The sequence below is a fragment of the Dermacentor silvarum genome, chromosome 1, assembly GCF_013339745.2.
Source record: "Dermacentor silvarum isolate Dsil-2018 chromosome 1, BIME_Dsil_1.4, whole genome shotgun sequence".
Classification (NCBI taxonomy): domain Eukaryota; kingdom Metazoa; phylum Arthropoda; class Arachnida; order Ixodida; family Ixodidae; genus Dermacentor; species Dermacentor silvarum.
In genome coordinates this window covers 72,193,686-72,210,437 of record NC_051154.1, presented here as the reverse complement: position 1 = coordinate 72,210,437, position 16,752 = coordinate 72,193,686, and the positions used below count along the sequence as shown (strand labels likewise).

General features: G+C 43.4%; 2 protein-coding genes across 2 annotated transcripts in view; one reads left to right on the top strand and one right to left on the bottom strand.

Annotated features, from left to right (window-relative positions):
* Positions 1-7,547, top strand: part of LOC125943923 (uncharacterized) — a 61,379-nt gene extending 53,832 nt beyond the window's left edge. Inside the window, exons 5-7 of the mRNA XM_049663501.1 lie at positions 1,749-1,778; positions 7,316-7,352; positions 7,440-7,547. Of these exons, the coding sequence (XP_049519458.1) occupies positions 1,749-1,778; positions 7,316-7,352; positions 7,440-7,459 (87 nt within the window). The 3' untranslated portion in view covers positions 7,460-7,547. The remainder of the gene's footprint in view (positions 1-1,748; positions 1,779-7,315; positions 7,353-7,439) is intronic.
* The window catches only part of LOC119465733 (tubulin polymerization-promoting protein homolog), a 114,851-nt gene that overhangs the window by 81,137 nt on the left and 16,962 nt on the right, over positions 1-16,752 (bottom strand). The gene's annotated exons all lie outside the window — the stretch shown is intronic.

The window sequence follows — 16,752 nt, the reverse complement described above, 5'->3', positions numbered from 1 at the left end:
TCTGCCTAGTATATACATACAGTACTTGGGCCATGGTCAACCGCACAAAAGTCGAAAAGACACAAATAAAGCAAACGCTGCTCGCGAACGGAACATTGCTGCGCACTTGCATCGAAGCGCGTGTTGCTGAATTGATATCAGTGGCGATGCGAAGTCAAAGCTATTGCGAGTTCAAGCTTCTTTTTTTTCTTTCTAAACTCTCGTAACACATCAGCAAGTTAAAGGTTACGCATTTTCAACAATGTACTAATAGATATAACTGAAAAATAAAGCATCTTTGTATGAGAAAGAAAATGACGTAACCGAGACCGAAAGCATAGCGAAAAAATGGCGAAAGTATTGGCTTTTGCGCACGGTGTCCGGCAGCAACGTTACTAGACCTCGAGCAGTGCGTGCAAAGGTCGTGCTAAATTGCAAAATAATTAAATGCTTTTGCTCTCCTAGCTTCCCATTCTTAGGCATTAGAGACAATTTGCTTGTATTTCTGCGACATAGTGCGTGCATCGACTCATAACGCACACTGTACGATCAATGCACGAGAGCTTTGAATGTGCAAGAGATGTCCAAATCATAAGGACATTCGACGTCCTCTGGATGTCCCTTGACTGCCACGTACTAGTCGAACATACTGTAGATGTAAGCTGGACGTCGTTAAATGTCTTGGATATTTGGTCTTTTGTGGTACATCCAATGAATATTAGTGGTTCACTGGGTAGCCACACGTGTCCTAAACGCTTTGGGAATGCGTCGTGGACGAGCGTGGCATGTTCAGAATGGTTAAGGGGTTAATTAGTCTTCTGAAACTTACATTATTAGCAGCGAAGTAAGTCAGCCTCGCCGTTTAGCTGTGCAAAAATGCCAGATGTACTATATGCTCATAGCTTCCTTCATTAGTTTTTTCAAAGAGCCAAGCATAACAGGTATGAGAAACGCAACTTTGCAGTTATCTTTAATTTTATTGCCCAAAAGTTTTGGCCGGTGGACCAACCTTTTTCAAGGGCTCGAGCAAATGCAGCCCTTGAATGTAGCTTGAAATATAGTTACAGAAGCTGTAGCCCTTGTAGAAGGTCAGGCCACTGACCGAAACTGTTGGGCAATAAAATCGAAGATAACCACGAAGTTGTGTTTCTCATCCCTATACAGTATATAATATAGTAGACGAGAAGCCATCCCCACAAATGCCTTGTTTACTTGTGCACTTATTCCTCCTCATTCCTCTCTTCTCATCCCTCGCGCTGCCCTGTGCCTTTTCTCTTTGCAATATACCATGTGTCCCACGTAACTTGTGCCGAAATTTTAAAATATGCAAGTGCCACGTAGCTCGACAGAACCGAGGTTATGTTGTTTGTTGTCACTTGGAGTAAGTCAGACTATTTTTTGTGTTTCATCTAAATTCATAATTAGTTATTAATTAATCAACTGCTCAAATATTATATTCAGATCAACAAAAGTGTAAATGAGAAAATTGTAGACTATCCTGAAAAATTCCTTATCCAGCTATTTGTTGCTCAATACATGCTGTATAAAAGTTTTTTCCAAGCTGAAAAAAAAAAAAAAAAAAAAACCCTGCGAAACACGAAAAAGTGCCATTCAACTAGTTGCATGGTATAATGAAGGAGGAAGGTATAACAAACACATCCAGAGACTGAGTAAAGGACTTAGTGTAATGGGCTGGATTTCTAAAATCAAAGTGCATTGCTTCTATGTCTTGTTTGCAATCACTTTAATGCTTGCTGTGTTCTTTGTAGATGACCCCTCATGTTTCATGTTGGTTCAAGGTAAGTCTTTCATATTCAACTTTGGCATTCGCACAGACTAGCTGGTACATATCGCAGTCAAAGCAGCATGCAACATCAGGACCAAACATCAACATGGATTGCAGTGCTTTGTTGTCGATGCGTGTTCTTGCTTTTTCCCTTTCATGCTGTTTTGACTCCATTTTCAAGCTCGTGGTACTTGAAGACATCAGAAAGTGTGCAATGCAAATTGGCCAGTATCCTGTGCATTTGGAGATTGGAGTACAATTTTCTGGTTCTTATTCCCTAAAACATGCAAGTTATGGTGTACAACTGCAGCAACAGCTGTTATTATAATTTGATGGAATGACAAATGTTATTAATGTTTGTCAAGGTATTCATTCATAAAATATTATGGCAGAATGTTAAAACAGACTGCTTGTTTATTAGACATTTAAGAATTTCCTAAATGCTTTTCCAGCTTAGACATTTCTCGTTTGTTTTTGAACTCTCAGAGCATTTCATCTTCAAGATGTGGCTCAGAGGCTGACTATATGGTTTTAACTACAAACAGCCACCAGTAAAAAAAAAAAAAGTCTAAATTGGTGCACACTTCAAAACAGCCCTTTTTTGGATTCTTTTGGCATTCATATTGGTATTATTTTCTTCCCATTAGTATGATACAGTGTAGACCCCTTATAACATAAGTCGCCGGAGTCGCAAATATCTGCACTATAAACGTTACCGCACTATAACCAAAATAACGATTTTCAAGCCCTGCACGTATGCAAAACATGTAGACCAAGCATGTAGACACGTTTTGTACTATCGCGCGCACATCGCAATTACGTTTTCGCCATTGAGCTGGCGAAAACATAATCTCAATGTAGCCGGTGCTCTTCAAGCTCGACAGCTTTGCACAGAGTCAAAACGAAACAACTGTTTGCCGCAACCGCTGCAGAAAAAACCGTGACCGCTATTGACGCGATTATGAACGGCGACTTTGCAGTGCTGAAGGCATGCGCCTGACGCACGCACCGAGTCTGGACGGATTAACTACCATTCGCTGCAACAACTCCAGTTGAAACCGCGGTCGCTATCTATGCGTTCATTGATGGCGGCTATGCAGTTTTTTTAGGCACGCGTCCGACGCGCGTACCGAGTAAAAACGAAACTACTGTTCGCCGCAACCGCTGCTGAGAAAACCGCGGCCGCTATGGACGCGATCGTGGATGACGACTACGCAGTTACGAAAGCCCGCGGCCAACGCAATTTTATGTGCGGCGGTAAACGCTAGAATACAGGCTTTAAAGACACAAAGAGGCTCGAAGCGTTTCGGCGTTGCTGTCATTCACGTACGATTTCAACTGATGGCTGTGGCGACGCAGACTTCGCCGCTTCGTTTCGGTTGGACGCTAGCGCCGTTCTTGCTCTTTTGTGTCACACTTTTGTGGCGCTCCTCGCTCCCGAGCCCTGAAAGTAGTCCGAATTAACCTATGTGCGGCCAAATAAGTCCGAGTTAACGAGCATTTGATTGCATTGAATAATGCATGTGCCGGCCGGCAGCACGCACCTTGTTGAGAAGGGTGCACACTGCCGCCCTTGTCAGCGAGATTTTCCCGCGGAAGCCGCATTATAACCGATATTTCGTCTCGCGCGGCTGCACTGTAAGCGGTATGCGTATACATGGAGTGCTATGGGAAAATTAATGGGAGTCTGAAAAGACCGTACTATATCCGGTCCTGCACTATAAGCGGTTACGTTATAAGTGGTCTACGCTGTACAATGCTGGCATTGCATGTGCTTTGTAAATTTCCCTTGTGTTAATGCAGGAGTGCACTGTATACGGCATAAATCATAGGGGGCTATAAAATGTTCAGGCTGTGATGTTTTATGCATACCTTAAGAAGTATGTGGCAAAAGCACCACTCATCTCTGCATCCACACCCTCTTTAAAAGAGCCGTCAGACTCTATTTCTTAACTCTGGGCAGCATGCACGCTGGCATGAGAGCGATGCCTTTCAAGGAACATATTCCAGAAGAAATTTCTGACCCAACATGGATAGAGATATGAGTGCAAAATTTAGTCTCTCAGCTCATTGACCCACTCCACAAATATTCGAGGAATGTTCGAGAAACATCTGACTCCTGACTTTACGATGCCAAGTGTAGATCCCCACAAATCCAGATGACATATCCTGATGGCATGCACAGTACACTTATGGTACCCCTGGTACCATAACTAGCCCTTTGAGACTAGTTTCTGACAAAAGTGCACAAGGATAACAAAGAAGCATTCTTAGGATGGGCAGGATACATTAAGAACCGTCCCTTGACTGTTTCCTAGAAAATATGGAAGGGTGTGCATGCATGTACACAATGGCTTGTGTTTATAGGCCGTTGCCCTACATTGCGGACATTGCATAAGGCAGAAAAAAAAAAAAGCACAGATCTTGAAAACCACAGGAGAGAGCTGTAGTGATCTATATAGAGAGCTATAGCTATAGTGATTGTAGGTTCCCTGCGACATGCAGAGGAATATTTGGATCTCATGTTAACAACAGCTCATTCCACATGAAACGTCCCAGACCCCAAAAGTGATACTGTCGTGTGCCATTATAGGTGCAAGCCTGAATGAGGCAAATGATCTGGCATAAGTTTTCACAAGTTTCTTGCAACCAATATATGTGCAAGAAATAGGTCAAGGCTATTTCAAGGAAAGGTGGTCCAGGGCAGTTTTAAGCTTGCAACAGGTATTGCAGTGCTTTAAAACACACTACACTGCCCTCAAACTGCAAAGGTAGCTTTTCTTGCATTGCACAGTGGCAGCATAAAGAGGGTGCCAAGGATACACACGTAATAAAGATGTATGTGCTATTCACTTTTTGAACTCACAAGCAGCTTTAAGAGTTAGCTGTGTTCCGAGATGTTACCGTTGTTTGCACTTCTAAATCGCGGAAAAGCGATTGCCTCTTCAAATTGGATAAGGAATGCAACTGTTGTGAACTTTATGAACTCTATATAAACACTGTGAATTGATGTGCAAGTACTGTGCAGTTTGTTACTGCATGCAAAAAGGCAATACGAGCGGTTATTTAACGCTATATTGGAAAGCAGCAGACTACACGTGCCACCATTTTTCCTGTTAGGCCAGTCATCTTTGGAAGCCAAGTGACTGATCATAGCCTTGTGACATCACTGCCACTTTGTTTGCAAAAATCAACTATGCAAGCAATTTGCCACAGCAGAACAGCTGCCGCTCTCATTACAACGTCATCCCGGCCAATCGTAGAGTATGAGTCAAACAAGTAATAAAAATGACCTACACCAATGGTCAACGGTAGAACGAGAGTTGGTGCAGGGGGCTCCCATAGAAGCCGGTTATCTGTGCATTGAAGGTCTAGATTGTGTTGTAAACGGCGTATGTTCATCAGTTCACCACTTCTAATATTGGGGCATTGGGGCAGTCAGGTAGATGAACACACCACAGGTGTGATCTTTTTGCAGTGGCAGATACATAAAGGCTAACTTAGCCTCTTTCTATCCTACATGGAGGCACAATAGTCAAACGGTCATTTGTTCTCTGCTGTTTCACAGCAGAAGGAAAACGGCGCTTGACTAAGCCCACGGACGCTCACAGCTGACTAGCAATAGCCTGCAAACTGAAAATTTCTTTTATATTTGTCTCCTATACCACAGTTGGCACAAAGTGTTCACAATTCAAGTGTTCACAATTCAGATTACGTAACTCGTCATCTGCTGATCTGTAGTACTTACAAAACAATGTATCAGCGCCGTGCACAATATCTCATTTGGTAAGTATTCAGTCCCAATAACGGCCTCGAACAGTCATGCTTTGCTTTCATCACACAAATGTATTATTGTAAAATGTAGTTACGGAGCATCAACATTCGAACAGCATGAACGTATACCTAACTGCCATTTACAGCACATAAAGATCACGAGTCCATATTTGATGCGTAGGGAGTTGATGAGCACGGCAAGAATTCAATTATGGCCTGCACGTGTTTTGCAGTGAAGCCGTTCAGTTGTGCCTACCTGTGAAAATGGTTGTGGACTTCAGAAATATTTTTCGCACCTCAAGCAAAATATAGTCGAACTTAAATTTATACATTACAAGCTCAAAGGTTGGTGGAAATAATTAGCTATCAGATGTTTTTATCTGGAGGGCCTAATGTCTAATTTAGGTGTGAACATCATGAAAAAGTGACTTTTTGGCAACTTTGGAAGTAATTTTGTGATAAGTCATTTGATTTGATTCTCTAACCTTATTGTTAACATAAACTGTAGCTAAAGAAAAAAAGCGGCAAAAATTGCCGCTGAAACATCAACAATGTTTATGCAAAAAGTTTAGAAAACACAATTTTTGCTTTTTTATTGAGTCGATTAAGTATGGAAAATTCATAAATGTGTTCACCTATGGTGTCACACAAAAGAACCAGGCCAGTAGAATATTCTAAGATAACATTTGTCATTGCACCTAGTTTCACACTAGACTTTCAAAAAAATTTGCCTCCACCAACATTTGCTTGTTCCTGGAAACTTCAAAGAGCGTTTATCTCACCAAACATTTTTTTTTTTTTAGAAATATCTTTGTAAAACCTCATTCACACACTCCTAAATTTTTCCAACAGAAATGGCAATGTTTGCTTTTAGGGTCTGGGATGTTTCACGTGGAAGGAGGAGGAGGAGGAGGAGGAGGGGTGTTGCTTGCGGCAGGCGACCTTGCCTTGCAAAAGTTGCCGGCAGTTTGGCAATTGCTCCGCCTGAACGCCACCTATCAAACGCAGTGCGCGTGTAATGACCCCAGGTCAAGAATGTTTATTTACCTTGTTTAGGTAGTGTTTCAATGCACTTTTAATTTCCCCCACACGTGCCTGTTAGGAGTAGCACTTTAATTGCACACATTAGTACTATGAAGTACTGCTGTACAGTGTTGCCAAAACTAGTATCATAAGGCAGTAACATATCCCTTTATTTGAAGTAAATTATATTTCCACTTCATTTTTCTTATTTCACAGATAGACAAATTCATCAGCAAATTTGGAATCCGCATTTGTTTTTGTCTAATATGCTCCCCCATTTGAGGAAGGCTCTTACATTTTACTGTTTTGGGAAGAAGTTCCATAGACTCGTATAGTCAAGCTGAGCTCTTCACTTTGTTCTGTACATGTTGTTTGCTTCTATTACTTGCAGTCATCATGTTTTACACATTTTCAATAGAGCTGCACACTGAAATGAACACAATCTTGAAAATGACAATCAAGGTTGAAAGCCATCCTGCAGCTTTCCTTCCCTAAATATAAATACCTGAAAATTATAACCTGGATGTTGATTAACTGTCTATTTCCATTTCTAGAATTTAGTTATTGTTGCTGCTGTGTTAGGGACTCGGTGTTGGTAGTACGGTTGTGCAGGGCAATGTGGTTTTTATGTTGGTGCATGCTGTTGCATGGGTGCCTACGTCAAGGCAGGCACGTTCCAATCTTCAGAGTTTGAATTTGCTAGCATTTGCGTTTAATGACTCTTCTTTTTTTCTCTCTGCTTGTGCTTTATAGATGGACGATTCAGGGGAAGTGGAGTTAACAGGGCCAGGTGGGTTACATTTCCTTGTTCCCATATAGCAAGCATTATTCTTTTGATCTTTTGGTTTCATCTCATTTATTTCATTTTCTTTTTCAGATGTCCCCTCTTTCTTGTAATATTACTCATATGTTGATTTTATTATTCGAATTCCTCTTTTTATGAAAAGCCAAGGAAGCAGCTTGGCTATGATGCACAGTTTTAGTCACTGTTTATATATTCATATGAATGTTCATTACATCTTGTTTATGTTTCATCAATAAAGTTGTCTTTCTTGATCATAAAATGCACTGTATGTAAAATTTATCTTGCGGTGGCATTCCCTTTCTGCTGGATGGCCAGTAATCAGCCAAATGAAAGGAAATGTAAGAGCTGTGTGTAAAGCTCTTGACAATTGTTGCATTTGTATGCTATAGATTATTATGAGAAACTGAGAACAAACAATGAGTTGCAAAATATTCATACCAAGTACATTTAGGGTTCAATCTTTTCTAGTTAAAACCAAAAAGAATTAAAAAAAAGATACCAAATTTTTTTCGGTAGTTCGGTTTTAACCAAAAAGTGCTGCTGAAAGCAAGTTTTCCAGAGCTAAGACGTAATAGGTGTGCAGCTTCGAGCCAACATGCACTCCAATGCAAGGAGTCTGGGCAAGGCCAAGCCCAATGGGCGTTTGAACTCCTCTGGACGTCCACAGGACTACTGCTTCTGGATATTTTGGTCATCCGTAGGAATTCCGCAGAAGGAATTCCGCAGAAGGAATTCCGCAGATCGCCGAAGGATATACGGCAGACATCCGCAGGACTACAAGGCGCATACAAACTGGCAGTCCTAAGGGTGTCCTGTGGATGCCTGCAGCGGATATACGGATGTTCCATGGACGCAGGAAGTACCCTAGGAAAAATTATAAAAGAAATATTTTATTGCTTTCATTTTATTGAATTATGAAACGATAGACCTGACACTTACTTAATAAAGCTGATAAGCCTGTATTGGTGTCGACATCAGCACTGTGTACCAAAGTGGTTTCTTCTACAAAGGTGTATTAACTGTTCATTCTAAAGCAAATCTTTTTACGTGAACCCTCCCGACTTTGAGCGTTTTGGCAAGGCAACAGCAGCAACCGCAGTCAGCACACACAGGACAGCACTTATACAACGAATCCGAATCGTGCCCTATATATAGCCCCAACTGTTCTACCCTTACAGGTGTGCTGGCGGCCAGCTATGATCTCTACGAAATTACGCAGTGAAACAACAGAAGGTACCTAAATATCATGAGTACAACAAACAAACAGCTTGGAACGCATAAACCGTTTATTAAACTAAGCGACGCCATTTCTGCCTTCATTCTCGATGTTTGGCGCGTCTGCTTGGTCGACTTCTTGCCAAGCAATACTACCAATACAAGTTTATATCATGATCACTACTTCCATCTATTGGGACCTATAAAGCATTTTATTTGTCCAATACAAGTGTAGATCAGTACTTCTATTGCTTCAATTGGAACCCATAAAACATTTTATTTGTCTTACAGAACACTGTATTTATTGTCTTGATACAGGACTGCCAGGAACTTTTATGGGACCTGTACATTCTGCTATGGGACCTGTAGGTTTTCTTATTGGATCAGGGGCGTAGCCAGAAATTTTTTTTTTTTTTTTTTTTGGGGGGGGGGGGGGGCAAGCTCGTGCTTTCCTCAACGTCACGTGATCGATAATAAATATCGGTAGTTTAATTAGACTATACATGTATATCAAAGACATGGGACCCCCCCTCCCCCCCTCCTCCTCCTCGCGTGTGCGTGTGCTTGTGAAGAAATTAAGTAAAAAGTAAAGTAAGCTCAGTAAATACAGTAAGTACGACAGGTACTGTGGGCGTTCTGAGCAACGGTCTGTCATCGCGCCACTGAATGGACCAGTCTTCGAGGAGACATTAATTGTTAATTTCCGTTAAGCGTAGATGGCGTCGTCCTCGTCGGGGCGAAGTGCGTTTCACAAGGACGGCTATACGCGTGAAAATGCACGTGTGACCAGGCTATACCTACTCCCATAGCAATAGCTTGTTCGCTGCGTCTTTGCGCTAGAAAACTTAAATACGCGCAAAAACGCGTAAGGCTTATTATTATTTTTTTTTTCCGAAGCTTTCGTCGCCCTGCTCCCTCATACGAGAGGGTTGCATTTCCTGCGGCAAGTGCATGGGCCGCTGTGTCTTCCGCTGTGTGCGAGCGTGCAGCCGTCATTTGCCTTTACGTCAACAGATTCAGAATTGTACAGAATATTTCACCGCACATCATAGATATGGCATGTGTACGCATTTTAAGTAGTGCATGCAACTCATTTCTGCTTCACTTACGCCGGTGCAAACAGGAAGCGGCCTTTACCTCACAGAATCTCGACTGATGGGTGTACTAGTGATGCAGGAATGAACTCGATCCGTTCTTGTTCAGTGCATAGTGCACATGATCAATTTCTCAGGACGCGTGAACTCCGACGAGAACTTTCAGCGCCTGCAACAAGAGTTTACGCTCTACTGCGCACAGCAATAATTCATGCTTGTCGGCTGTGTGTTTCGTGCATTCTATTGCGAGTCGGTGGAATTTCACTGCTGTCATCAACCCCTTCGTGTGTACATTGCTGGTTTGGGATTCCACAACAAAACGGCAACTACCAGCCTTCCGTAATTGCTGGTTTGGGATTCAACAACACAACAGTAATTACCAGCCTTCCGTAGGGGCGCAATCGCAAACAAGAGACGTTTCTCGCGCAGACTAAGATCCTGCGCGATCGCGGCCTAACCGGCATCTGAAGGGAAGCGGCGGAAATGTATACCGGAGATTTCGACCACCTGGGGTCTTTAACGTGCACCTAAATCTAAGTAAACGGGCCTCGAGCGTTTTCGCCATCATCTAAAATGCGGCTGCCGCATTCGTTGCTTCATTTGTTGCGCATTTGTTGCTTCAGAATGCGGCCGCCACATTGTCGCCCAAAACTTCACAGAGTGTCAAAGCCTTGACAAACACCGTGACAGTTTTTTTCCATATGCAGACATGATTCGCTGTAAATTACCAACCCAAACGGAAGCGCCCAGGAATGAAATTGTGATAGTAGCACCGGTTTTATGAATTATGTCAGCGCGAAGCGACGAGAACAAAAGGTGGGTAAGGGGGGGGGGGGGGGTTGAACCCCTCCCCTGGCTACGCCCCTGTATTAATGGACCTATATATTTCGTATAAGACCGACAGAGACTTCTATCAGAATTTTTGCTGGGGTAGTTTATGTTTTCATTGCTTAATTTCCGTCAGACATCCGTACAACCAACCGTTGACCATTAAGGGATGCGTGCCAGCTAGATGTTCGTTTTTATTTATAATCGGCTGAATTGCACAATTGGTGTAAACATTAGCCCTCTGTAGGATCTGTGCTGCAAAGATGATGCCGTATTGATTTTTATCAATGAAAATACAACTTGCACACCCATGAAACACAGATTCCAAAAGCAAGCTATGTTTACGCAAAAATGGACAGACAAACACTTTCACACATAGTTTTAATCATTTATTCAGCTTTTGCAGCACTAGCCAAAAATTTCCAGCCCCCAAGTGCTGCAAGTGAAATGAGATCTGAGAGTATCGATCTACTTATATTCTCAGATCACTGTAAGCGCGGAAAAGTTTCTGTGGCGCTGTAAACAAAAATAATGAGATGGTCTCAAAAGCTTGAGATGCTTACGATCACGGTGTGCGTTAGAACCTGTCCATAAACCTGCCTCTGTTGGTACCTGAACCCTCTCCGAAAGAAAGAAAGAAAAAAAAAACAGCGGGTAGAATTAGAATTTGATTAAGTTAATGCTGCATGTTAACATTTGACGACTGGTTGATATTTTGCTGAGAAATCCACTAAACAAAGCTAGATGTGGTTCACATAGCTTGAATGAACTCGACGCCGGTTCTGCGTTGGCATTTCCAAACGCAGAAATGCTCAAAAATGGCACGTGCCCTTCGTGACTAAAAATTCGAGCAAAGTCCGGCTAGGTCTGTTGACAAAATGTCCAGCACGAGTGACCTGAGGACGTCCGCAGGAGGAGAAGAAGTGGATGTTAAAATTGGTCCGATGATATCCACTGGATGTCCCCAGTACGACTGCTCTAGGACTTGGACATCGGGATCTTATCCGGATGTCCGAGGGATTTTCACTGCCCATTGGAAGGTAACGGGCTGCCCAAAAATTCTTTACTCGTTTCGTATTTGCGTCCATTTTGCTTGTTGCTACGACAAACACGAGAAGTGGAAAGGGGAGGTAGAAACCCTGACCCGTGTCCTCTCAGTCTTTTCGCTGCGTTCAGTGCTCGCACTCCTGCGCCAGATTGCGCCATACGAGATTTCCTGCGCCATCCTGATAAAAATACACGATTTTGCGCCGAAATGCGCCAAAATTAGCGCCTGCGCATTACGAGTGTGGCCGCAGTGGCCTGCAGACGTGCGTAGCGCGCATGACTAAAGCGGCTCAGTAAATCGAACAGTGACTGATAATTCGGGCTCGAAGGGGACCGCCTAAAAGTCCAAATAATTGGGAGTCGGAAATACCAAAATTCGCCAGAAAATAACTATTTATTCCGCCAGTGGCTAAAAAAAGACATTATTCGCGGTTGACCATTTTCAGGGATACGTTCACGCGGGAATTACGCGTCACTAGCGTCGGCATACTTGGTGGTGCGCTAGGAACCCCATCATCCGTCGACGTGTCCAGCGCTAGTCGCGCGAAATGTCGCTAAAGGGAAAGTATCCCGGAAAGGGATCGTCCAAAAATAAAGCCGAAGTTTGTCAACGCGGTCGCTTGCCTACGATCTGGTGAGTCCGTATCTCTACCATTGTTATGCTGTCGCCACAAAAAGACGAAAGTACAATTAATGCATGCACCGAAGCTTCAACCTTTGGCAAGAGGACCGCGATTTTGTAGCGATGCCTTTTCCGCTGCTATACTTCCTTGCGCTTCGTCAGTGGTGTGAGAGCGGCGCTCCGCCTGTGTTATATGCTATCAGCTGGCAGAGCACGGTGGACGATAAGCGCAGCATATAGAATCGAAGGGAATGCATCGCTACAAAATCGCCGCGCAGGAGACGACCGCGCTATCATAGCCGATATGACTGCTTTTTTTTTTTTTTTTTTTTTTTTTTTTTTTTTTTAAGACAGTCACTGTCCTCGTCGGCGGAGACATCGAGGGTGTAGTGGGCGCCGCGTCAATTAATGAATAAACGCTGGACGCGCGGAGCCCTCCCGAATGACTTGCCTGAGTTCGCTTGCACGACGGTTCGGGCGCGGTAGGTCCTGGATTAACTAGGCTTCGCTAGTTTCGGTTTTCAGGAGGTATCGGCAACATGGCCGACCACCATGCCACGGTGATGCCAGCAACGTATCAACGCCAAAATACTATTTCCGCTCAACACGGGGGTCAAATTAGCACACAGTCGTGCAGGCGGAGTCCGAATTATATATGGCGTACTTTAAGGTGTCCGAAATTTCGGTCGTACTTATACATTAAGTTTATGGACCAGTGATGGTGCCTCAAAGTAGTCCGAATAATCGAGCTTGTTTGGATTGCTGGTGTCGAAATAATTGGTCGACGCCCGTTGTGAATCGGCCGGTTGCTGACAGAGGCTTCAGCTTTACGACCGTTACGAGGGGCTCATTAAGGCTGGCCTGGCTCAGAAAAGCATTGATGACATTGAGTCTGGCCAGGTGTTTCTGACTGATGCTAGAGCCTTGCTTTTATTGCGATAGCAATTATATGGACACATCAACCGGATTTCTGCCGTCGGCGTCGCCGTAGCCGTCGCCCTCGCCGTGAGGTTCCGTATAGATAAAATCTTCACCGCGCGCCGTAGTGCGGGGATGCGCGCTATCACGGAGAGCGAACGCACTCAATCTCCCACGCGCAAGCAACGAAGCGGGAAGCCAGCGCCGCAGGGAGCGGGGGTGGGGGGGGGGGGGCACTTTTACTCTGCCAACAACCGCGCTCGTCGCTCGACCGCACCGTCACAGAACACCCATACAAACTTAGAGAAGGGAAACTGTACCTTCCACAGTGCAACGGAAATAAGCGTAGCGGTGGCGTTGTGAACTAAAGTATGCGACCGAGAGATGGCGGTGGCAGAATCGAAACTAACATCATCATCATTACGTAGTGAGCAATATGGCCGCTACGGTAGCGGTTCGTAGGGCTGGTCGCGCTGCTCGCTCGCCGGTTTTGGACGTTTTGTTACCGCTTTCGGGGCGGTATTCGTGTGTACTGTACTATAACATGACTACAGATATCTGTATATGTCGCCAGGTGACCGAGAGGCCTCAACTGGCAATAAAACACTTCAAACAAGTAAGCTTACATTGTTTATTGTCAATGGTGAATGAGGCAGTACATGCTCACAATTTTCGTACAGCTCAGGTGGACTTAATGTTGTCCGTCACCGAGTTTACAACATACAGAAACACAAATAACCATCTATTTAATGGAACGCAAAGGTGAAATCGAGCGAAGTTTTCTCATCGTGTTCGGCGTGCCGTAAAGCAGGGCGAACGAAGGTTCAGGCAGTGATATGTATGCTGAGCTGCCCTCGTACTTGTATTGCGTACAGTGCTGCTTGACGTTTTACATTCTCTGCGTTCGACGATTTCAGCTAGAGTAAAGAAAGGAACATAAAAAAATGCTCGGCAAAAATGTACTGTCAGCAAGATGAGCTCGAGCTGCAATGTCCCATTGCTCTCGTAGCACGAAGTGTAGGGGGGGGGGGGGGGGGGGGTTATGCTAAATTTTACACCACATATTTTGTGCTCTGGATATCCTTCTGCTGCACATTTAGTGCTCAGGTGAGGTTTCCCGTGCTCGTCCACTGTTGATTAGCTGAATGTTAAGCTGAACTTATTCTGCGAGTACATTTCAAAATCTTTTTGGGAGCACACGGCGCTCAGGTTTGTCATCTGCTGTTTGAAGAGAAACAGTATTTGTTTTTAGTGATTTCTCAAGTTTGTGAAGTGTGAAATAGGCTGGCCGGTTGTGTGAGCTTGCCTTTTCTAGATATCTCTTATGGTGCAGTACTAGCCTAGTTATTGATTTCATGCAAACTGTATATGAGCCTCTTGTAGTAAACAAATGTAAAATAATGCGTATTTCCAGATCTAATTCTAATCCTAGCACTTGCCATGTTAACGTTCCCTTAGATTTTGTCATGCCATATAAATATATCGGTGTAAACATTACAAATAACTTAAATTGGACCATTAATATAGAGTGCATCATTAGCAATGCTAATAACATGCTCGGGTACTTATGGCGCAACTTTTCCAAAGCACTGTCTACTTTAGAACTACAGCTTTACAAGACTAATTCGCTCGAAACGTGAATATGCATCTGCAATACGGGATGCCAGTCGCGTTAATCTTATTACTTCACTTGAACTAGTACGCAGTAACTCTACTCGTTTCATTATTTCTAATTATAACCGTACCGCAAGTATAACTTCAATGTAAACTAGTCTAGCACTCATTCCACTAGCTAATCGCCGCAGAGTCGGCCATCTTTTTCTATTTCATAAAATTTTTTATCGCACCACACTTCATGACGACTTCATACTGCGGCCTCAGTGCATTTCAAATTGCGTCGATCATCGCAGTAAGGTAGGGATTGATTCATGTAACACGAAGTCTTTCTTTCATGCCCCGTACATCTCAGAAATGTAACCACCAAGTATCGTAGCCATCACAGATAACAAACTTTTTGCAAAACATTAGCTAACATTGTATAATCAGGAGAATCATTATGTTACAAGAACTCACTGCACTTGTTTGTTTTACTCTACTACTTTGTAACCACTCCCCTCTTTAATGCCAGGTGGCCCTGAGGGTACTTTAAACAAAAAATAAAATGAAGAGTGACTGCCAGAGCTTCAGTCAACATGAAGTGTCATTTCCTTAAAATTGCATTAGGCGCTTTTGATCATTTTAAAATTCTTTGCATTTTCATGTAACAAAGTATCGTTGTGAGGGAGCATGTGATACTTCATGGCACTAATGCCCGTCAAATTGATTTGCACAGAGCAGATGACAGAGTTTGTGCATTAGCAAGTAGGAGCTTGCTACATTGTTTCTGTTCTGGTCGTCACGGCTATAATGACTAGAAAAGAAACAAGTTGGGACTCAACATGTTACTTCCCCGATTGTCATAAAACGCCCTTAAAAGCAACTAAGCTTGTATGTCAAATTTCTCATTCCCGCTCGGTACAATACAGAACTGTAGACTGCTGCTTTCCTAACAGGGCTCACACCTCTCTATCTGGTAAACTTCCAAACATTTCATAGTGAGGCACGTAGTTCAAGAGGACCTGTTGTCATTATGGTGACAGTTGAGCATCTTGTGGCTTAGCGTGGGCAGCTTGCAGACCAATAATCTCTCTTTTGTCCGTCTTCCTGAAAAGAGAAATGACAAAGCCATGACACACATGCAAGCAAAAAATGGTGAAACAAAAGTTTGTCCCATAATGAATAAATCGCGGTTCTAGTTGAAGTGTTCAAATACATACCCTGTGATGATGCTGGCCCTTGATGTTACTTCCGGTGGTGACACATTCACGGTTGACTTGTACGTTCAGAGACAATAGAGTCCAAAGGGATGAGTCCAAATATGAGCAGCGTCTTGGAGGCTGGAATCGAAAGAAAAAAGAGCCTCAATTACTATGGTGGAAGTGTGCCTGAGTTTGTGATTCATGTATGACAGAGAACAATGCACGAAACGCTCCATGACAGAAAAACACACACACACACACCAACACTGTTTTGAGTGTGCATTTCTTTCAGTGGTGTCCTTGTGTGGGCTGTGCTTAGCCAAGCCTCGATTAGATGACAATTGTTTCTGCCAGATACTAGTAATAAACACAGTCATTTTATTATGTCTCAAATGCAGTTAATCTAACTGTATCACCGGAAGTACACCTGTCACTAATGTGCAGTGAACTTATCGCGGTGTATCATTTATGCAGAAACAGCCAAAACTTTATTATCTATGCCGTACTCATGTTAGCAATTTTAGCAACTTGGCAAAATAGCAAGAGCCTCGTTTGAATTGCTTTGGAAGGGCAATAACTTTATAATTATTACTATTTTCTACTTTTAAGAACTGACGACAGGAATCTGCTTTATCCGCCTCGCACGCAAAGAAATTCAAAGTTGAAAATGCGAAGCACTGCTTTTTTACTCACCGGCGCACAAGCCCAGGGGCTGCAAGGTTAATCCGCTTTCGTGGGTAGTCTTCAAGCAGACTGTGCTCGGTTCCAGCGATGAATTTTCGTGGTGGCCAGCACTTTCTTTTTCGAGCAACACGTCATTACGCGGCCAGACACGGCAGATCACAAACGGGCGGAAGCCGTGC